The sequence below is a fragment of the Melozone crissalis genome, unplaced genomic scaffold, assembly GCF_028551555.1.
Source record: "Melozone crissalis strain CALT ecotype California unplaced genomic scaffold, PUWL_Pcris_2 ptg000019l_1, whole genome shotgun sequence".
In the NCBI taxonomy this organism is placed as follows: domain Eukaryota; kingdom Metazoa; phylum Chordata; class Aves; order Passeriformes; family Passerellidae; genus Melozone; species Melozone crissalis.
In genome coordinates this window covers 10,288,319-10,311,386 of record NW_026535797.1, presented here as the reverse complement: position 1 = coordinate 10,311,386, position 23,068 = coordinate 10,288,319, and the positions used below count along the sequence as shown (strand labels likewise).

General features: G+C 50.5%; 1 protein-coding gene across 2 annotated transcripts in view; it reads left to right on the top strand.

Annotated features, from left to right (window-relative positions):
* Nucleotides 1-4,700: 4,700 nt before the first annotated feature.
* Nucleotides 4,701-23,068, top strand: part of MXI1 (MAX interactor 1, dimerization protein) — a 55,751-nt gene continuing 37,383 nt past the window's right edge. Inside the window, exons 1-2 of one of the 2 annotated variants that reach the window (XM_054277394.1) lie at nucleotides 4,701-4,896; nucleotides 15,530-15,662. In XM_054277394.1, the coding sequence (XP_054133369.1) occupies nucleotides 4,701-4,896; nucleotides 15,530-15,662 (329 nt within the window). Of the gene's footprint in view, nucleotides 4,897-14,468; nucleotides 14,809-15,529; nucleotides 15,663-23,068 lie in introns of those variants that run through there. The other variant, XM_054277395.1, reaches the window with a different exon arrangement.

Below are 23,068 nucleotides of genomic sequence, written 5' to 3'. Positions count from 1 at the left end.
CCACTATTTGTAGCTCGGTTATTTGCAGCACACACCAACAGAGAGCACCAAGGACAGATCGCAGAGGCCATGCGGCAGCGTGGGCAGGCAGAGACACCCAGTGAAACCACGGAGCTTCCTGAGCCCCAGCAGAGGATCAGGAGGGCTCAAAAGCCTGAGGACCCAGCCTGCAGGACAGCTGCTGGAGCAGGCACCTGAAACCCTGACAAGGGCCTTTCTCCTGGAGCACCCCTGAGTTATCCTTGTTCCATTTAGCAAGGAAGTGAAAGGCCATTGTAATGGTGGCTTCATAAGAGGGCTGGAAGCAGCCCCCACTCTGGGCCTGGCCAAGGGACAGGCTCTGACAGCGTCCCTAAGGACATGGAGCCCTTAGGGATGCAAACATCTAGCAGCCCCACAGAAGGATGTGTGGCCCTGCTGTAAATCACAGTCCCATGTCACGCCCTGGGACAAGGGACAGCAGGCAGCAATAGCAGGTGGCAGCCAGGGCCTGCAGGACAGCCTGGAGCCAGTGCTCCTGGGGAGAGCTCCATGTATTAATTATTGACTAGTGAAAGAAGAGATATGAGATTTCACTGACCTCTGTGTATCTCTCTGTGCAGGCAGATCTCTGCACCCCAATTAAATCATGCTTGGGCAAGGAGAGGGGTGATACCTGCACTCACCACTGGGCTGGGGCCACAAGGAGTGATGCCAGTAACACTAAAAACTTCCTGGATCCGACAGCAAAATCAAGGTTTAGGAGTCACCCAAGTTTCGTGAGAGATCTCCTCTCCTTCCAGGGTACAGCTCCTCCAGACCAGCTCTAGCCCATCCCCACCACAGCAACTGTGTCCATTAAAAAAGAAAAAGAAGACACGTGATAGCCTCCAAACAATTTTTCAATACCTTTGTATCACTCTTGTGCAGCAAGAAATGCCTGCCCATGGCAGTCAGGCAGCACAACTATCACCTGGAAAATTAGCTAGTCCTTCCAAAAGGACTGCAGCAGACTTTTAAAGGCAGGTGAAATTTTAAAGGGATTACATTGGGATTAGCCTGAAAGGAAAGAGAGCAGGTGCTTCCAGGAGCTTTTGCAGACCAAAATCCAGGGTTGTCTTGACTCCCACCCTTTAAACCCCTCTCTGAACCCTGCCAGGTCTGTCCAGGGGCTGATTTACACTGGTGCTGCCACTGGAACAAACTGGATGGATAACACCTGCACTGTGGGGAAACAGCTGCTGTGTGTGACACCCGCAGAACAAGGTCACAACACACCCACCAAAGGGGACTGAGCATTTGTGCTCAGAGCAGTGGCTCTGTTTTCCTCTGTTCAGCCCGACATGGGCACCAGCCACACACACATGAGGTGATTCCCATGGCAAAGGGGAAGGGATGCTCACTCTACCCCAGGGGTTTCTCATGGCACCTCACATCACCAGACAGCTTTGTACCTAAACCCACACCTTGCTATGTTATGCAGCACTACAAAATAAAGCACTCCAGCAACCTTACCTCTTATCTAATCCAATCCCCAATGATGACGTGGATATTTTCCCCATTTTTAAAGGTGTGAATTTGGCAACATCCCTGTGGGCACCCAACCTCTGCACCCTGGGCCATGCTGCCCTTGCTGTGCCACACTGAACTGAGGGCAGCCTGCCACACCAGGCTGCTGATAAAAGGTGCAGGGATGTCCCATGATGTGACAGCTGCCTTGGCCCTGTGCCTGGAGGCAGTGGTGGGATGGGATGGGCCGTGGGGCTGAGCCAGTGGCTCCCCAGCTCACCCCAACTCCCACTGCCTTGGGCCCATGGGGCTGCACTCAGATCTTCCACTTCTGCCTGAGAAGCAGCTTCCCCATCGCCTTGCAGAGAAAAAACTGACAGTGAGACTTCAGGATGAGCTCAAAGGTTGAACAAAGCACAAGAGAAGGGAAATAAAGAGAGCATGCCCTTAAATGGCTGTATTTAGAAGGCTGCAGTGGGTGAGGGTGCTGGACCATGGCTGCTGGATGTGCTGAGCTGGCAGTGCTGCAAAACTTCTTCCCTTATCACTCCTGTGTTGCCTCTCTGATTCTGGGTGCTTTCCACTGCCCACCCTTTTCTTTTTGTACCCCACAGCCCACATGCCCTAAAGCCTCCATTCCTCTTGAGCCAGTTCCCTTTGAATACCTGCCCTTGGACCATTCCCTTGGGAATACTCTTCTCTGTGGAAGTGCCTTTAAAGAGAAATTATCCTGGAACTAAGCTAGAAGGGAAAAAGATGAAAATTATGACTATTCTGGCTTCAAACCTGGGAAGTCGCTGGGAAAATTGGTACCTGCTGATCCAGACCAATTCATACAAAGCATTCAAAAATCACTAGAGAAGTGTTGTGCAGGTGCACAAGGAGGACCAAGAAATGCAGTAGGTAACAGAGAATGCTGCCACTAGGCACCAACAAGATCTACAGTATGGACTCTGGATGGCCAAACACATCCTCATCCTCTGGGAGAGCACCTGAGATTTTAAAATCATCTGATTTTAAGCAATCTGATGCTGGCTGCCTCTGGTGCCTTCAGTGTGCTTTCAGCAATGACCTCTTGTACTTTAAGGTGAGGTCATGGAGAGCCTCCTGCCCGATGGTGAGCCAGCAGAGAGGAGCCGTCAGTGTCCAGCCAGGCTGGACAGCTGTTTGTGTCCAGTGGCTGCATCTGGGGTTGATTAGAGCAATCCCACCGCCAGCTCAACCCCTGCACAATTAGAAAGCCAGGGATGTTTTAATGGGAGTGTTTGCCCATGCAGGCTTGTAAAGCAGGAACCGTGTCTTATCTCAGCCAGTCAGTGGAGTTAATAAAATCCAAGTACATTCTGAGTCCTTCGCCTGCCTGGATGTGCCCTGTGGCTCAGCCTGGCTCCCACCTCTGCTCAGCCCCTGCTTTCCCAGCTGGAATCCTGCTCTTAGGGATGGCCAGTCCCTGCGGGGGCTGAGCCCACCCGAGCCTGGCACTGTGCTCTGTCCCACCCCGCTCCCGGCACACCAGGCTCTGCTTCTGCACTCTCCTTCAGGCCACGGCTAACCCCGGATGATGCTGTGTGCCCTCCCCCCGGCACCATCCCGCTCTGGGCTGCCGAGCGCAGCGATGGGACGAGCCGTGGCTCTGTGGATGTGGCAGCAGCCGTGCGGTGCTGCGGGCACGGAGGAGGTGCCATCTGCCCGCGGGAGGGGCTGTGCTGAGCCGCCCTGCGCGGGCAGCTGGCCCGGCCCCGGCTTGTGCCGTGGGAAGGGCGTGTGGCCGACCAAATCCTGCAGCCGTGCTTCCCAAGAATAGCCCGCTGGCCCCCAGCAATTGGGTGCCGCGGGGGTTTCATTGCAGGGCTGCAGTGTCCCCTCTCAGGTGAGTCAGGTCCCCGTGATGCTGCGGGCTCCAGGTACCATTGGCATTACTAACACAGCCCTCCTAAACGCCGCCACGACCGCTCTGCTCCGCTCTCCGGCCCGTTCCGGACCCTGCGAGGCCAGTGAGCCCGGCGAGACTCACGGCAGCCGGGTGTGAGCAGGTGCCCACGCCCCAGCACAACTCCGGGGCGATGCTGCTCCCCAGCCGCTCCCACAGGGCTCCTCAGAGGAGCCAGACCAACCCGACCGGCCGGGCCGGAGCGGGGCTTTGTGCTGCAAACGCAGCGCCGTGCTTCGGTGCCGCTGTCACGGACACAAGGGGAGCCAGGAGGGTGCTGGAGGTCACTTGCGGCCAGCCTGGTGCTCGTGGAGTCCACTCCGCCTACCCCCTCAAAATTCCTGGACCCGAGATTGCAAATGACTTCTGGTAGTGCAAATCCTTGCCCTTCTCCTCAGTCTGGGTCAGGTCCTGTGCTCTCTCCTGCGGGCGCAGCTGCTCTTTCTCACCTCCCTCACTGCAAAACAAGGGCAAAACAAGCTGTAGTGTGCCCGGCCCTGACCCAGGTCTGCAGGGATGGATATGGAGGGGGTGAGGGAGGCTGGTGCATCCCTTGCCTGCTCTCCGCCTTCGATTTACTTTGGAACAAAAATAATTTATTAATTGCTTTTAGAGTCTGCACCCAGAGAGAGTTTTCTGGGGGCACTGCATAACAGAGGAGGAGTAACGTGACATTAAACCGCTAGTGCTTCATGCCGAGGGGCCCCTTTGGAGTTCGGGGCAGTGCTGGCCCCATCGCCCCCAGCGCTGGGCGCAGCATGGGCTCCCCAGTCCGCCTGTCACGCTGGGTCCCTGACCAGGGACAGACCCTGGGGCAGTGGCGGGAGGTGACACGGGGTGACAAGAGGCAGGGCAGGCTTGGCTGCGCCTCCGCGTCCTGGGGGCGGGTGCAGCTGGGCCCCCACCAGTGCCACCATCCCCGGGGCGCGGTGCCACGGTCGCCGGCGCCCCTTTCCGAGGGGTCGTTCCCCCCGCGGCGCTGTGACACATCCCGGCGCTGCTGACCCGCCGGTCCCCGCCGCCCCGGGACCGGCCCGGCCCTGCCCCGTCGGCCGCCCCCCCGCGCCGGGCGCCGCGCAGCCGCCGGCGCTCGCACTCCGCAGGCGCGGCCGGGCCGGGCCGCCCCGCCGGGGCGCGGGGGGGGCGGGACGGCGGCGGCCCGTGGGGCGACACAGCGGCGGAGCGGGCGGCGGCAGCGCTGGGACCGCGGCGGCCGCCGGGCTCGCCGGCAGACGGACGGACGGACGGACGGAGGCAGCGCAGCACGGAGAGGCGGCGGGGCATGGGGAAGCGCGGCCGGCCGCGGAGGGAGCCGCGGAGCGAGCCGCGGAGCGCAGGGGCGGCCGGCGGGGCCCGGTGCCCCCTCGGGGACATCTGCAACACGAGCCCCGCGGCGGGCATGGACACCTTCCTCTACAATGTGCAGGTGCTCCTGGAGGCCGCCAGCTACCTGGAGCGGATCGAGAAGGAGAATAAAAGTAAGTGCGGGCTGGCGGCCGTGGCTGCGCGTGTGCGTGACTGCGGGGCGGTCAAGGGGAGTAAGGAAAATAACCCAAACTTTCGGCTGCCTGCAGGGGCCGGCGACGCAGTGACAAAGGGCGCCGGGGCCGGCCTGCACCCCCCGCGGCAGAGCCGTGCGTGCGACCCCCGCCGCCACTGGGGAGACCGGGCCCGGGGGAAAGTTTGGGATGGAGAGCGGAGCGGGACGGCGCGGGGAGGGGGGGCGCATCTCTGGTTCTCGGGGAGAGCGGGCTCGGAGCGGCACCGAGAGGGGCCGGGGGGGCGAGGGGCCCCGCGCGGAGCCAGAGCCGGTGGCGGAGCCGGAGCGGCGGGGGAGGAGGCGATGACACGTCCCCGCTCCCCCCGCCGGGGCATGGGTAGAGTCACGTAGGCAAGTGGCAGCGCTCGCCAGGTAGCCGGCGGGGAGGAGAGGGCAGGGCAGAGCAGTGCAGTGCAGGGCAGGGCAAGCGTCCGGTGCGGGGCGGTGGCCAGCAGCGCCGCTAGCCTCCTGCTCCGCGGGCGCGGAGGGTGCGCGTAGCCCGCGGCTTTGCCCCGCGGAGCGGTGTCCCGAGCGGGCAGGCGAGCCGCGAGGGACGGCGGCACCGCGAGGCAGAAGCGCTTCGGGAACAAAGGGGCGGCCGTGGCCCGCGGCGGAGCGCGGCCGCGGACCCCGCGCGGTGGCGGAGCGCGCTCCAGCGGCGCTGCGCCCGGCGCGCCCCGCCCCGCGGGCGGACACATGGTTCGCACATGGAGCCAGCGCGCCGCGCTCATTGGCCGCCGCCTCCCGGGGGCGGGGCCTCGCCTTCCGCTCCGCCAATGCGCGGCGCCGGGGTCCCCCGTGTGACGTCACGCGTTGCCGAGCGGGCCAGGGGGGGGCGCGGGGCTGGGGGGGCTCGGCCGGGGGGTTCGGCCCGGGGGCTCCGGGACCTGCGGGCCCGGGGGTGTCACACGGACACCTCGCCGGGAGCCCCGGGCTCCGCTCCGCCACCGGCGCTTTGCCCTTGTTTTCCTCGGGTTTCTCTAGTTACTCTTTGTTATAGCCTTTTAATTTTTTTTTTTTATTTTCTACCTTTTTTTTTTAATTATTCTACCTTTTTTTTTTTTTTAATTTTTCTGTCCTCGCTTTCATGTTTGGTGTTTCCCTCCCCCCCCCCCCCTCCCCCCTCCCCTTTTTTTCCTCCGCGGAGCATGTGCTGCGTTTTGTTTTCCGTTTAACTTTACAAAGGCATCGGCAGTGCCTCGCCACGCGTCTCCATCGCCCTCTCCTCGCCGTTCGCCCCCGTGGCAGCTGCAGGTCCCGAGCAGGTGCCGGTACAGGGTGCCCTTGTTCTGCGGGAAAAGCTGCGTGCACGCAGGCTCCCAGGGAAAGGGATCCCACTGCGGAGGAGCCGCTCTGCCGCTAAAGCTGCAGCCAGCAGCCCTTGTTCTTTGCTCGCCCAGAACAAATCCAGCCTGCTCTTCTGTTTTGGAAAGTTGAGTTAATATTGGGGTGGGATTTTTTTTTTTTCCTCACGTGCTAATTGTTGTTTCGTAATGAATCTGCAAAGCCAAGCGTCTGAGGAGCTGAGCTGAGCCGTGAGCAGCAGCTGCGAGCAGGGAAATGACAGGAGACACCAGCGAGAACTGGGTTTGCGTGTGAAAACAGCAGCATCCCTGGTTTGGAAACTGAGTGTCAGACCGCTGCTTTAGGTCTGGTTTTTTCACAAGGAGTGCTCTTATTGTGAAGGGGAACTGTCAAAATCATGGCTTTTTTTCGGGGTGGGGGAGATAGAATTTTCCTTGCCGTTGAGATGGATAGTATCTGATCTTTTACATGCTCCATTTAAAAATGCATCATTTTACATGGTTCCTTGTTTGGAACTGGAAAATGAGTAGGACTGCAGGATACAGGATTTTTTATTGCTAGGTTTTTAAAAGAGGTGTTTGCATCTAAACAACTCCATTCCTGAGCACTTGTTTTCATGGAAGCTTTCACTAGTAATTGTTGAGGTCATAATGTTGAAAATCATCACTTTTATTAGGAAATTCTGCAAAACCTTTCAGTATTTTAATGTGCAATCAGGACATTTTAGGGTGAAAAGTCCCATTTAACCAAAGGTTCAGCTGGTGAACGTGCTGTTCAGAACGTGACTCTCATAAACCAGGCAGCTTTTACGTGTTGCTCCCAAACAAAGAAAAATGCTGTTGGGATTGGAAAACAATCTCTGAGCCTTACTGGCCCTATCTAAACTAAGGAACAGCTGCAGAAGCGGGAGCGTTGTACCCTAATGTATATACATCTCCTTTCTGGGAAGGGATTTGCATGCAGAGCTCAGGTTATTGCACCAAGAGAATGCTGTGCCCTTTCATCTGCCAGGGCAGGGGTGATTCCTCAGTGCACCCAGTGCTGGCAGCCTGGCAGAGATGTTCCTAATGATCACTCCTCATTACAGTCTCTGAACTCACAATTCACAATAATAGAGGGGGGCAGCTCAAAAAAGTTTGGTGATGGAGACTGCCAGACTCGGTTGCAGTCAGACTTGGTGCTTGCCTGCTTCCTGCAGGATGCCCAGGTCACTTGACCATGGTGTTACAAAGGGTGTAATGAGCTATTTTGGTGTTACTCCCATCAGGAAGGTGGCTGAGTCACAGCCCTGTTGTGCCAGGTGCTGTACATGCAGGGGAGTGACAGTGCCCTGCCCCAAGGAAACAGTCTTAAAAAAACAGAGGTGACAGGTGGATGTTTGTCTCTTCCTGGCCAGGATGGGTGACAGGGACAGAGCTGGGTAAAGCTGGTTGGGATCAGCATCACAGTGGTATGGAAACTGAAGAGCTTCAGTAACCGTAGGAAGGAATTTAAGGAAGGGCTGTTAAGGCTCTGAGAGCTCAAGTGGTTTTTCCTCATAGTTTTATGGTTTCTGATAAACAACACTCAGTGCCCTCATTCATTCTTCCAAGCCTTTGGTGGCTGTGCCATGTTACTCACCTTCTCAAAACAGTGTCCTCAGCAGGAGCAGATGCTGTTTGGTAGAGGGCCCCCCTTAGAGGTGGACACAACCTCTTCTCTTGTGGGTCCAAATGCTTGGATATCCCAGATGTGCATGTCACACCTTCTGGTGATGGAGGAGCAGCTACAAGGAAGTTTTCAGCCTCCAAAACACACCTACCCTTGTCTGCAGGTCAGTGGTACAAGGCAGACAGCAGAGCCTTCCAGGTCTAGGGCAGGACTTTGAGATAAGGCAGGAGTTTCCTACCTGCCTGAAGCCCAGGCAGAAATATGGAGATGATGATGATTTACATTTATAGGTCCCACATCCTATCATTGTGGCCATGAATAATAGCTGAGGGGCCGTGGGTTGGCTGGGTGGTGTGGAAACACAACCACAGGGCAGAGAGCCATGGAGCAGGGCAGGATATACTGTCAGGGCTATGGCAGGGGGAGGCAGTGGTCAGGAGTGGCCTCTCAGCAACACCTTTATTCACTTATATTTTAAAATATTAGAATAAAAATGACCTGTGTTACAGTATGGTGACAGGGAAGGTTAGAATCCTCTTATCAGACTCCTTGGGTAAGCTGGAGTATTTTAGCTGCTGAAATATAACTGAATTATATTATATATTTTTCCAGTTGAGCCTCTGGGAGTGAATAACAGTGCTGCCTGCCTGTTTGCTGCAGTTCTCATGGTGAGACCACAAAACCCAATCCCAACACACCTTGCTAACTGACATGTACAGGTTTCCAAATGACCTGTTTCTAGAAATTTAAGCTTGGTATCCAAGGAATAGAAACGTGGCACGAAGAAAGTTACAGTGGCTGTTTTCAGACAGGAAAGTTGTGCTGAGGGCAGCTCTGTTGATACATCTGTAACCTCTGCAAATGCCACTTCATGAATAAACAGGGCTGAAAATCTGTAGCAGCTGGAATGCTGGGATTTGGAAGATGTTTTTAAAGGGACCTGGAGTAAACTCAGCTGAGGTTTAGTATTGTGACACGCATCCCCTTTGTGTGTGTGGACTCATGTTTTTGTCAGTAGGAGTTGCACAAACACGTGATGAATCCTTCGGATACGATGACTTATCTGTAATAGGCCTGGTGTGTAATACATTCTGATCTCACTACAGATACAGACCTGTGTTGCCATATCCTCTTCCAAAAGCATGAAGGCAATCAAGTCTCTGTAACAGGGGTGACAAGTTCATCAGTCTAATAGAGGTGTGCGTGCATAGGACAGTGGGCCTTGCCCCTCACAGGAGACAGCTAGGTCTTCTTCAAGTGCTGGCTGTTTATTGATCTTCTGACCAGGAATAACAAATGGACGATCTTAGATTTGTCCTTTGCTCCTGAATAATTCTCTCTGAGGGAGAAGACAACTGAGCCTTGGGGATGAATTAACAGTATCTTCATTATGTGGCTCTTCCCATTGTTTGTGTGCTGTTTAGGGTCTTTTTCTGACAAACCAAAGAAATGTCAGAAACCTGTAATTAGCTGAGGGCAGAAGGAGCTGAGACTGCCTTTGGTCTGCATGTAGAGCTCCTATTGTATCAATGAGAGCTGACCAAGTGGTTCAAGGTCAGTGTAGATGGCCTTGGATCTCATGGTGATGTGATATATAGAGCAGTGTGGGACCCCTTTATTTATATATTTTTCATCCAACTCACAGTAAACCCCTTTCATTCCTCCTGGTTCATGACCTGGCCACAGTGATTCATGTGTTAGCCACTTCCAGGTTGGGGTGTTTTGACTCATGCTGTTTGGACCTCAGCATAGAATTCAGAAGGAAGCCACAGCAGGAGAAATGATAGGGCAGAGGTAGAACCATGGAACTGCGCTGGGAAGCACTGCTGAGAGCCGATCACATCCCTTGTCAGCAGAGCATCCTGAGAGCCAGGAAAGAAACACATTCTGCCACTGGCTGAAGAACCCTACTTTCTTGTTATTTAGCTGAAGGACTCTGTATATTTTTTCTTGTGGAAATTCCTCTTAATTTTGCAGCTGGATCAGTTAAGTGACTTAATCAAAGTTACAGAGTAAGTCACTGACTCAGTATAAATTTGGGCACAGCACAGGGCTGAAAACAGAGCACATCTCCTGGAGAGAAGGAACAAGTGACCCAAAGAGCCAATAGATCTGTGGCTTTTATCTTATTGTTTGGCAGAGCTTAGTCTTTGAATCAAAGCTTGATTTGCACTTGCACTTGATTCCTGTTCAAACTCTTGGATATCCCAGAGGTTTGGTTCTGAGGAATGTCTGTCCTCAGTGGTGGATGGGTTCCAGGTACCAGTGGGAGTGCTGAAATGGATTATCTGGTGCCTTGCAAAAGAGTGAACCTTTTGGATGAGAAATGAGGCCATATCCTGTAGGCACTTGTGGGTCCCTTGGTGAAGGTATTGCAAGGCTTGGAAGGAGCTGAGTAGGTGGGACTTGGGTTGTGCTCCAGTCTGCTGCTGCAAGTCCTGCAATTCTGAGCTATTACAGTCGTGACCACAAGAACAGAGACCTGTTTGTTACAGTGTGCGCTGATTATGTTGTTCAGATGTTGTTCCCCTCGCTAGAGAAACAGGAGTGGTATGGATCTGCTGTTCCCAGAAGTTTGGGGAATCACTGAATCTTTTGAGAGTGCCAAAAAATGGTTCCCACCAGGGATCTCTGTTCATGCTTTGATTACACAAGTGTTAGATTTCAAGGATTTGAAAACAATATTAAGAGTTTGGAGGGTTTGTGTGAAGGTGGGCAAAGGAAGCACTTATGGCTGTTGCCATCTTAATGTTCCTCCCAGAAAATGCAAATGGTTGGGAACAGGAGGATTTTAGCAAAAGCCAAATACAGAATGAAAAACAAGGCAGCTTAGCCAAAGGGATTGCCCTTATTGAAAATAACTTCCACGTTGCAAAGCATTGTGCTATTTCTAAGGTTTGTGTTCAAAGCAGAGGGCTGGGCATCTTGATTTGTGAGACGTGTTCCTGTTCCACCTCTGACTTAGGGTGTGTCTTCTTGTGAGTAATTATGCTGCTTACACCTCAGTTTCCCTTCCTGTCGAGTGGAAAGAAAATAGCTGAAGTAATTTTGGGTTTGAGAAGCTTAAAGCATTACTTTTGGAAAGCTCTTAGAAAATTTCCCTGATGGAAGTTGCTAGTTTAATGTAAGTGATGGCGATGTTGATAAAAAACAGATCACATCTGTTATACTTGATGAAAATAGTACAGCAGCATTTCAGATGTAAATATTAATTGATTTCTGCACTGCAGATTTCTTCTTGGATATTTAAATTATTGCTAAGGAGGAGGGAAAGGCTATCAGGGAGATTAACAAATCCATTATTAAGGCTGGAAATGGAGGGTTGCCGAAGTGCCATTTAATAAAATGTAAAAAGCCCCTTTCTAAAGGGCGAAGCAGCAGAACACACAATGAAAGTGAATCACAGCTGCCAGAAGGGATGCCAGCAGCAAGCACTTATAATCAGAAAACTGTACTTACAGATCATTCGGAGCCACTAAATTAAATGATCTCATTCTCCCCTAAAATACTCTTCCCTTAGCCCCTCCCCAGTGTTGCCTGTGGATTGCTCAACCACATTTAAAATCTGACTTTGGGGGCTTTTTGGCCAGCCGTTGAGCGGCATTGGGCCTCTTCGTGCTATTTACTTTCCACCCACTTTTGTTTCTGTCACACTCTGGCATTTTGCAGGCTGACCTGCCCACACGAGCACTTGGGATGGCAATTGCAAGATTTTACAGATCTGCTGGGGCTCCATAGTTACTTGCCTCTTCTCTAGGGCTCCTTCTTTGGGGAAATGTCCCACAGTTTATTCCCAAATTTGTCTTTGTTTCACACAGATTTTTTTTTCTTCTAATTTACATTGTTTACTTCAGAAACAAAGACTTGGAAGCTGAGCTGAAGTGTAAATGCAAGAGCTTGTCCTACATCACTTCACACAGAACTGATCCTGCTGTTACTTATTTCTAGGCTGATTTAATTCACCATGTGCATCAGGATTCCACTCCTTCATCCTTTCTTGTTTTGTATCTTGAACTTCACTTTCATGAGGCTGATTCTCTGATATGCTCCTAACCTACCCCTTCATTTTCCAGCCATGGGTTTCCCATTTAACTCCTAGAGTGGCACCACATATCTCCCAGTGTGCCATCAGAAAAGCTAATGGCAGTGGGTCTGCTAAGGGCCTGTTTTGCAGTGAGTTTGGGGGGTTGGAGTTGCAGGGTTTGGGTTTTTTAGTGTTTAGTGTTGCTAATCCTGAGAAGCAAATGGCTCTCTGGTTTTGGAAGTAGGTTAAAGGAAGCTCAGTAAGAGCCCAGAAATGCTCTTGTGTTAACCTCACTGGTGTGGAGATGTCTGTGCACCTGTGTCCTTTTCCTTAATCCAGGATCTTATGAGTAGTCCTTGAGACTGCCCAAATTTGGAATTTTCCTTCTGTGCTTTTAACAGTCTCCTCTATGGGCAGCTTCCAATGTAGAAATATGAGGTGGGGAGAGAGAATGCTTCATTCCCTGAGCTCTACCCCAGCCAAAATCCAGTCTTTGCACATGCTGGATGGATGTAGGTGAATGAGTGGAGACTCTCCTGTCTGAGCAAGGGCTGGGACTGTCCTTCCCAGAATGAGGGAGGGATGTCCCTGGAGGTGTCCCAGCTTCCTTTATTTTTCAGCTGTCCCACCTTAAGAGAAACAAAACAAATCAACCCCTAGAGATTTGGAGATGAAAAGGTCTGTGTAAGAACTGAATAGTGGTATTATTTTTACCTCCATCAGCTGCAAGCCTGCAGTTTTCTGAGGAAACCTCAGAAATGGTAGATCAGCAAATTGTGTGTAGAAAAAAGTTAGCTACCCTGAATCCACTTTTTTCAGCTCTTCTCTAGTTGAGTGCTGCCGACTCTTGCAACTCCATCACAAGTCTCCTGATACTTTGTGCTCTGCCTAAAGCCTTTGCTACCAGACATAAGCCATTGATTGAGAATTTCTGCTTTTTTGGGATTTTTTTCAAGGTACTTTTCTGTCTCCTGTTGTGATGGAGGAATGTTTGCAAATGTAACCAGTCATGGCCTAAAGGATCAGAAAATATCCCAGTCAGAACTACAAAACAGTCTTTGGGGGATTCTAAGTCAGAATCAGTTGGAGATTCTGATATTTACTATGAATGTTCTGATTCTGATCTTGAATGTTTTCTGGGTGCATCCTTTTCAAGTAAGTCAAATATTTTAGAGATTGGTGTAATACAATTCTATGTTACCAGGTTTTTGAGCTCCATTCCAGCTAATGCTGAGTTTGGTAAAATTCAGGGTGATAGAAGTGATCCAAGGGTTTGTACCTACATGAAAATAAGGATGTAAATTAAAAATAAGGATGTACATTATTAAAATTCTGAAAAGAGTGATCATACTGAAAGCATTTGTTAAAATGTTGAGATGATCACTGTTGTGCCTTGTTAATGTGGCACTTCAAGTATAGTGAATTTGCTGTCTATGGTATCTCTTGTCTATGCTCTTAAATAATCTGTGCACATTGAGAAATGGGCCTTGCTCCTTAACCTCCTATAAAAAATAATCTATCAGTCACTCCAGGTGGGAATTCCAGGCACCTGGAACCTGTGGAGTTCCATCTCCACAGGTGAGATGTGGAAAGTTCCCACATTGTGGCTGTAGCTTTGTCTTTTGTAGCCTCTCTGCTTTGTCCTTGCCACAGCCCTGCCAGTTCCATGTGGGTGGGCACGGAGCCCTCACCTGAGGCGGCTGCTGTGTCCAGTCCTGGGCTTCTCAGTTCAAGGGAGACACGGAGCTCCTCGAGCAGGTGCACTGGAGGGCTGCAGAGTTGATCCAGGGACTGGAGCATCTCTCTTAAAAGGCTGAGGGAGCTGGGCCTGCCTTGGCCTCAAGAAGAGATGTCCGAGAGGGGATTTTATTAATGTCTGTCTGTTGGAAGGGAGGTGTGAGAGGTTGGACCAGGTTCTCTGTGGTGGTGCCCAGCAATGGGACAAGTGGCAAGGGGCAGATGCTGATACACAGCAGTCCCACCTGAATATGAGGAGCTGTGCAGGTAACTGAGACTGGCACAGGTTGCCCAGAGAGGCTGTGGAGTCTCTGTCACTGGAGATATTCCAGAGCCATCTGGATGCAATCCTGCACACTGTGCTCTGGAGTGACCCTCCTTAGCTGGCAGCTGACCCACCGTGGTCCCTCCCAGCGCGACCCACTCTGTGATTCTGTGACCTGACCACCACCACCACCAGCACCTCAGGGTCTGGGTGGGCCCGGAGCCATCCCCTCAGGCGCGGGGACACGCAGCCATTGCCCCGGGAGCTGCCCCCACACGCTCCGGCCGTGCCTCGGTGCTCCCGGGAACTGCATTTCCCAGCCCGCCCCGCTCCGCTCCGCTCCGCCCGCCCGTGAGCGCCGGGCAGAGGTAAACAAAGTGCTGCGAGGCGGCGGGCGGGGCGGCGGCCGGAGGGGCCGGTCCCGCCGCGGGGCTGCCGGGCCGAGGGGGCCGGGGCTGGATCCTGGCAGGGCCCGGCGCGGCGGCGCATCGGGGCTGGCCGCGGGGGCAGCGTTCGGCCGGGCGCTGGGGACGGGGCTGGGGTAGGAATAAGCGCTCGCCGCTCCCCGGCGGGAGCATCCCGGAGCGGCTCCTTCCTCCGGCATTTCCTCCGGCGTGTTCCCTTGCCGCCCCTCGCCCTCCCAGGAGAGCCGCCCCCGGCACGGTGTGACGAGGCCCGGGCACTGGGCAGAGACGGCGATCCCCGGCGCCTCCCCGCCGCAGCCGCCCCCGTGTCCAGCGGGGGAGCCGGGAGCGTGGGGGCGGAGGGCGGCCCGGGGCTGCGGAGCCCCCCGGCCATGGAGCAGGTCCAGATGATCAACATCCAGCGGCTGCTGGAGGCGGCCGAGTATCTGGAGCGAAGGGAGAGAGGTAATGGGGGGAGGATGGGTGCCCTCCGTGAGGGGAACGGGGCTGGGGTCAGAGCCCCACCGAGGGGCGAGAGTGACCCCGAGGAGGGATCAGAGCCGGTGTTTGCTGGCGGGGTGGTGGTGAATCCCCAGCTGAATGAAGGATAGGGCTGATGAGCCCTCCTGAAGGTGGTGGATGAGGTGGAATGTTTTTGCCGAGTGGGGGAGGTTCTCGTGGATGTGGTTTCTAGGAGGAAAAGGGGGTATTTGGTGTGAAAGTTTTCCACTGGGCAGGAGGGATGGTGATGGGTGGCTCTGGCTCAGCAGACACGTCAGTATCACGGTGAAATATATCTGGTTTGCCTGGTTCAGATAGGTTGAGCAGGAGGAGGAAGATGAGGCACTCACTAGACTGTCATGTTGGGTTTTTTTTGTATTTTCAATGTTTGAGTGGTGGTGACCTTCCTCCAGGGTTGGCAGAGACTTTATACTTCCCTTCCTCCCTTTTCTCCAGCCCCAGTCCACTTCCCTGTGAAATGAATATATATCCTCAGTCATTTCCCTGAGCTGTTGTGATTAAGGGCCTCCCCAGCTAGGCCAGCAGGTTAGTGGTGAGGCCTGCCTGCTGACTTCTTTATTTTTTCCTTTTTTATTTTTATTTTTTTCTCTCCTTTTTATTTTTCTTTTTTTTTTTGGGTTGTTGGTTTTTGTTATTAATGCCTTGCCTGTTGATTCTCTTGCAGAGTGTGAGCACGGCTATGCCTCGACCTTCCCCTCAGTCCCAAGCCCTGGACTACAGGACCCAAAGCCTACGCGGAGGCTGAGCCGGGCACGGAAATACAGCGGCAGTGGCAGCATTGCCAGCATTGCCACCAGGTACAGTGTGGGCAGGGCTGCCTGGGGCTCACAGCTGCAGAACAAAGCTGGAGGCAGTGGAGAGAAACTTGCTCTCTTGGAAAAATGGGAAGAGAATGTGAACAGCTAGAGGGATTCAGAGCTGGGGCACACAAGTGCAGTGTCCATTCTGGATCTATAGCACTGGAAGTAGGGGGGGACACAGGGGAGCTGGATCTGAAGTGGCACTGCCAGCTGACACCATGCCAAGTCTCAGATGCTGCAGAGGGAAGGGGAATAGGGAGATCTGTTCATAAGGTTTAGGGAGAAGGTAGGCAATAGCTATTCCCATTATATACAGCTGATATCTTTCCAACCCAGAAATCACTGCTTTTAAGGGATAGTGCATGTGCAGCCTGGGTGCTTTGGGATTGTAATGACAGGCATGATTTGAAGCAAGGAAATGTTTTGAAATGGATCCCCTACAACAAATGGGAGAGAGGGAGATGACTGACTGTAATGTACAACATGTTAAAAATTCAGTTCAGGAAAACAAAGCTGTGTTTCAGTCTGCCTTTCAGGGCAGTGGGATTTCCCAGTTTTTGATAGCTTGGTAATTGTAGAACTCCATGGTTTTGACACTTTTCTTATTATACAATGGCATGTTTTTTGGTTTCTTAAAACTAGAAGAGACAATGGGATTAAACCTATTGCCTGATGCTGTGGTTGCATTTGCCTCTTCCCTCTCATTCCTGTTCTTTTTATTTTTGTTTGCTACCTTCTGTAGGTTTGTTCAGACCTTGTTGAGACCTTCTGGGATAGAGAAACTTTAGAAACATAAAGTATGCCTTTGAAAAGGCATTTGCAAGCTTGCTTTTACTGCAGCAAGGCCTGTGCAATCCATAAAATGGTGGCAGGTGGCTCAGGTGATTAAGGCTTTCTTAAGGCCATTGGGAAGGACCTGTAAAGGCCTAAGGGGAAGGTGCCTTTGCTTGCAGTGATTCTGCTTCGGCAGCATTTGATAATAAAGGTTGTTTGAAGCAATGTTAGGACACCTTGCTGTGGGGAAGTTTTCTTCATCAGGATCAGCATATCTTGAGCTCTTTGTCTGCTCAATGTTTGTATTTGCTTCTCTACTTCATCCAGCCTCTCCTAATTTGAGGGCATTTGTAGCTCTTTGCTGTTTATCGTGAACCAAAGCCCCCAGTCCTGTGACTTTATGTTGGAAAATGGTGGCAAATGCTGAATTGAGGTCGGTATTTTCCTCTCTAGGTTTCCCACATACTATTTTTCCATCCCACACCTCTTTGTCTCAAAGGCCTTTGTCATGGCAACCTGCCCTTCTCCAGAGGAGGGCTGGAAGCACATCCCCCTCAGGAACTCCTTAGCACTGAACCCAGCAGCCTGTAGGCTGGAGGGGGATGCAGAGCACTCCCAGTCCCTGGGGCCAGGGTGCTCAGCAGGCCCTGCCAGCACAGAGCTCCAGGCACAGCTCTCCTGGGGCAGCTCTGTGCTGACACCAGCCCGCTGGGCCCTGGAGCCTGACAGGCTGAATATGTTCCTGTGGGGGGAAAGGCAGCAGAGAAGCAGAAGAGGTACATTCTAGTCTTTCTTAAACCTTCTTTATACAAAGAATACTGAGGCCAGATTGAATCTTAGGAGTGAGAGCGTTGTTAGCCAGAGCATTTCCTCCTGTGCTTGTTCCAGCCTCAGGGAGTGACCAGTGTCAGGTCTGCTCCAGGCAGGGACCAGAGTGGGTCTTTTGGGGAGCTCAGACCTTACATGCACAGTTGGAAATGGAAGTTTCTTTTAGCACAAGTCGTAGCAGCTTGCACTTGCTGTAGGAGATGGCAGGCCTTCCAGATGGCTGAAGTGCTGGGAAGTGACAACTGTGAAGTTTAGGGTGCCTCCAAATTCACTGCAGTGTCTTTTGTGTGATGCTGAGTATAGCATCAGCCTTGTTTAAGGAAGGCTCTGTATCATCTCTTCCTGTTAAAATCAAAGGGGCAATTCAGTAAGTTCTGTCTGGTGGAGTTGGAATGGACTTTGAATTAAATATCAAGTCCTTGATGACGAACAAAACTTACATTTCATGTGTGGACAAGAGATTTTCTTAGATTGCTTTTGTCTCAAAATGGTTCATTAGTGTAGAGGAATAATGCATTTAGATCTCATGCAGATCTTGTAATAAAACAGCCTCCTGTAAAAATGTCTGTCAGGCAACCTTGGGAAAGCAGTGTTTTCCTTTTTTTTTTTTTTTTTTTATTTATACACTTTTACAATTTATTTTACAAGTTGGCACATGTACATTGTTGGTGGTCTTTATTGAACCAAATAATCCATGATTTCGTGGTGCAGGGTATTTATGAAGCCTGGCTGCTTGTTTGATTAATATTTTAATTCCAAGTATTTCCCTTCAGCATTTGCAGCCCAGACATGACAGCTATTTCCTCCCAACAGGCTCTGTGCTGTCATTGCACAAACACCCAGAAAGTTCTGAGGAGCAGACAGCCCAGTTCTGGATGGCAGTGGTGGAGCAATTCTTATTCTTACAGAACTATGGTGATCTCACAGTCTCAGCAAAATAATTCTTTTCTACCCCAAACAGGGGTGTGCAGATAAGAGGAAAAAAATTGCTTCATAGTTTCTAATTCTTGTGATGCAATTTTAAGGAAGGATGTTGAGGCTCAGGTTCTCTTTTCCTTTGCTTGTCTCTGTTGTGCAACCAACAGCATGGAGATTGCTGCAGAGGGCTTCCCTCTGCAATCATTATCTACATGAATGTGCAGTGTTTTGTGCACATGTTTTAAGGATATAATGAGTTTGAGTTAAAACATGAACATATTTAAAAATACAATTTTGCTTTAGTTGGAGATATTTTGGTATGGGAAATTACCCACCTGCAGAAAATAATTGGAGAATCACAGTCATTGCTACCTGGTGTTTATAATAGACAAGGGAAACTTTTTTTTTTAACAAATCCAACTTAACACATAAATAAAAGCAAAAACCCAAGCAAATTAAAAACTGAAGTTAGCCAACATGTGTTACATTTGAATTGAATATTGCCTCCTTAAATTTGCTCTTGACAAAATTATCTTCTGATTTTTGGGAGGGGTTGGAAAATGAACACAGTTTGTTACAGCATGTAGTATCACTTATTTAACATTACTTTTTTCAGAAGGGGTTTCTGGGGCAGAACCTGAGTTTCTAAAACATTGCTAGAGAAGTGAAGTAGTCTGTGCTGGGGGTGAAGTTCTGTGGGTACATTAACTTGCACTCAATGTCACTGAAAACTGCTGCCATGGACCCTACATGTGCAGTTCTAATAGAGTCAATTATTTGAAAGGTTCATTATGTTTACTTGGGATTAGCGTGGCTTGATATTTCTACATTTTGGAAAATAATTGAGAAGACTTTTTAATCAATTAAATCATTGTGTCAGCAGGAAATAAAATAAACAGTAGGGTTGCTAAATTATTTTCCCCCAATAATGCCGTCAATTTAATGAAGTTAAGATTTATAAGGAAATCTGAAATTGCGTTACAATATTAGATTGTCATTTGTGTTTTGTTGTTATTTAGGCTCTCAGGCATGTAGAAAGCCTGTTGTTTTTTGGTCTAATCCTGGGGAAAGACCAAGCATCCTCCCAGCAGCACTGGGAGCCCTCAGCTGTCCCAGGAGGCCCATGTTGTTAAGGGCTCTCAAATAATCTATTGCTCAGTTCCATGGGGGAGGGTTTGATCTCTGTCCAGTTTCTTTTTCGTTTCATTTTCCTCTCTTCCCATTATCCTCCCTTGTGTCTGGCACTGCCTCCCAAGGGCCTTTCATACACCTACAGTCTGGTAGCAGGTTGCCTGCAGAGCTTGGAGTCAGCAGCTGTGATGAGTGTGGTGAGGCATTTTGGGCATGTTATCTTGGAAATCTGGGTGTCTGGGTTTCTTTGCCCTTCTGGCTGTTCTGCTGGTGCAGCTTCTCATTTTCTCTGTTGTTGCACTCTCATCTACCCATATAAAACTTTTTTTCCACTTCTAAATCCCATCACTTGGTTTTGTGCTGAACTTCTCTGTAGGCCTTCAGTCTCATATCCTTTGAAATTCTCTCCTGGGAGTCCACGTGGGGACTGTACTGCTGAAACCCTCAGGTATGCTTGGCTCTGAGCTTGCTTTGCTCACAGTGTCCCAGAGCAAGGACTGTGGGGTGGGTGTGTAGCTGTGCATTAGGTACTCTGTGTGATGGCTTAATGTGGCACAGGTTCACAAACACGGGTGCAGAAGCTCAAAGTGTGTGGCTGCAGGTGAATCTGCAAGTCAGCCTTGGGTGTCTGGTGCACAAGAAAGCTGATTTACCACAGCAGCAGTGCTGAGCAGCTGTACCTCACTGTGCAGGGGAGGAGTAGGGGGATTGGTGAACATTGCACAGTTTCAATATGTTTTATCTTTTCTGTCAAAGGAGGTTTCCACCCTCCTCCCCCCACATCGTGCTGCTGAGTACCTGGCAATTTTCAGTCCTTCCTGGAGCCTCTGGAGTTAGGACAGTGCTGTAATTATGATTTTATTGGGAGAGAGGGTGTGCAGGTGGCTGAGTGGTTTGCCTGTCTTGTGTAAGGAATTCCTGAAAGAGCAAATTGCTGTGTCAGCTCTTGTTGATCTATTTTTCTGCACAAAGCCCCCACCCCTATCTTCATGTCCCAGAGACCTGGTGTCTGAGACTTTCTGTCCACAGCTTTCCTGCTTCCTAGGCTCTATAGTTGTTACTTGTTTCTGGATGATACTTTGTTTATTTGCTTGTGAGTTTTTTGGTTTTTTTTAGTCCTCTTGCACTGGATCACGCCTCACTCCGCAGCTAGTGGGAGTTGAGTTTTGACTCGCTGTGTGTAGGTGGGTTAGAATCTGGCCCTTGTGTAATATGGGGGGGATGCTTTCTGCCTCAAACCTTGTAGTGCCTTGTAGTGAAGCTCTATTCATGGCTCAGGACCTGGCTTTGCTTTATAGAGTACAAATCCACACATGTAAAACAGAGAATGTGTGAGATCTGCTGTGCCATGTTTTGAGTTATGCTTCATTTTGATCATGCACAAGCAGTGTGATTAGTATCTGGAAGCTTCATCTTGCTCTTGAAACTTTGTATGGGCATACTTGGAGTCAGGATCTTGCCTCCCAGTAGAGGGTATACCTGAATGTGCTGGTTAATTTTCCAAGAAAGGGAAGCTGAATGAAGCTGTTAAGGATTGCTTTTCTCTTAGAAAGATTGAGGGAGACTGGCCAGCAGTATTGAGTATAGTGAGATATGTGCAGGACTTCTTTTTGAGAAAGGATAATGACAGTATAAATGTTGGGCTGGGAAGCTGTGTTAGTGGTCCATGCACAAGAGGCAAATATTCACCCCATATTCAAATCCCAGTGTCTTTGTGGGTTTGTACCTGCACACAGGTGCTCAGAGAAGGCTGACAGGACTGCACTGAACTCTGTTCAGCCTCAGCACATCCCCTCTGCCCATCTGCCCCAGTGCAATCTGCAAATGTAGATCAAGCAACTCCCAGTGATGCTGGAGTTTCTGAACCTGCCATGGTGTGAGATCCTGACATGATTTGGAAAACAAAGCAGTACCCCATGTAGGTGAGGTTTTGTATGCAGTGTCTTCTCAGTGGTGCTTGGCTTTGCAGTGCAGCTGGCAGGTTACCAGGGAAAACACAGAAAGTGGGGTGAACCCAGCAAATGGCATGAGAAGCATAAACCCCACTCCCTGGTGAGGAATGAGGCCTCCAGAAGTGCAAGAGCTGATGTAGCAATTTCCATGGGGGAACCCACTGTGTTCCTCTTTGTCACCCTGTTTACTTTTTAAGCCTCCCAAGAAGAAGATCCTGCAGAGCTGCAGTTCCTGTTTTCCTTTGTGTATTAGCACTGAAGCCATGTATGGGGATATCTGGGTGGCAGGGAGTCTATGCAGAAACCCACAATTCTAGGCTCAGTTTATACTTGGTACTTTCAGTAGTTGTAAAATGTAATTTGTGTTCTCTTTAGGCTATCCAAGTTGTGCAAAGAGGCCTTTGTGTAAACTAGAAGTAGGCCCAGTTGTTGATGTTATCTGCAACCAAGCTGTAATTCTCTGCTGCAGCATCTGTCTGCTGTGAAGTGTCGCTGTGTGTGGCTGAAGGCTCCTGATCCCTTTGTCCTCCCAGGTTTGGGGGAATCCTCTGCAGGAGTGTTGTTTTACAGCAGGGAGTCAGTCAGGGCTCGTGCTGATGGTGTTGCAGCACTGCCCAGTTAGAGCTGTGCTGCAGCTGCCCTGGGCTGATCTGCATCACTGATCACAGTGCTGCTGTGATGGCAGGAAACTTCACATTTTCTTATGTTCTCAGGGTCTTTTGAAATATGAAGCTTGTTAGACCCAGCCCCTAGAGAAATTTTGTGTCCTGGGATGGTGGGGAGGATATTTGGGCCAAACCTGGTCAACTGTTCCCACAATTCTCTTGTTTTTCCATTATATTCACTGTATAGACAATTCTCTGGTTTAAGTCATATTCCTTCTTTGTCAGTTGTTTTGGTTTTCTTCCCACCTCAGCACATTTGTCCCCTTTTTATATCTTCTCTGTGTAATGTTTCATCCACAACACGTGCAGGGATTTATCCTTCATGCTTTTGTTTAACCTGACCTGGTGCTGTGCTCGGCAGTGGATTGGTTGTCACCTGTAGTGTTGTTTCCATCTGTTCTCCTGTTTGTAGGTAAGACTGACTTTTTCCTTTCCTGCTCCTGATGGAGCTTTCAAACCATTTCTATTTCTGACCCAAACAGACTGGTCAATGTCCTGCTGCTGAGTTAATTGTCTTGCTTGTTGGAGTTCCTGCTGTTCATCATCTCCTGATCCCTCCTGACAAACTTCTGCCCAAATTCAAAGACTGGCTGCTATTTGTTCTCCTCCTGAGAGTGTTGGCTCTTACTCCCTACCTTCTTTGAACCAACAAAGATAGGATTTGTTTTTGTTGACTTATTTTGGGCTCTCTTGATCAGAGGTTGTGGGTCTCTGGGGCTGTGCACTTGGCTGGCCTTTGCCTGGATCTCTTCTCTATGAGACACTGCCTTGTTGATCAGCTCAGAGAGAACAGGCCTGCTTTTTCCATCTTGCTGGATATATTCCCATCTCTCTTTTCTGTGTTCCCTACTGTACTTTCAGTCCTTTCATTCTCTGATATGAAAGTGATTTCACTTCAGTTCTGTTGCTTTATGAATCCAGTTTGAAGTAGCCTTAGATGATTTCCAATATTATCTTAATTACTTGTTTATGCTTTGCTGCTTGCTCTGTGACAAGCAGGCATGTGGACTGAGAGCAATTCTTTTGCCTCAGTTTTGATTAAAGCTCCTCTCCATAAAATAGTCGATTATTTTCTGAAAGCTTCTCATTTATCTCCTACCATCTGTTACACCATCAAGAAGGGAGAAGTTGTGAG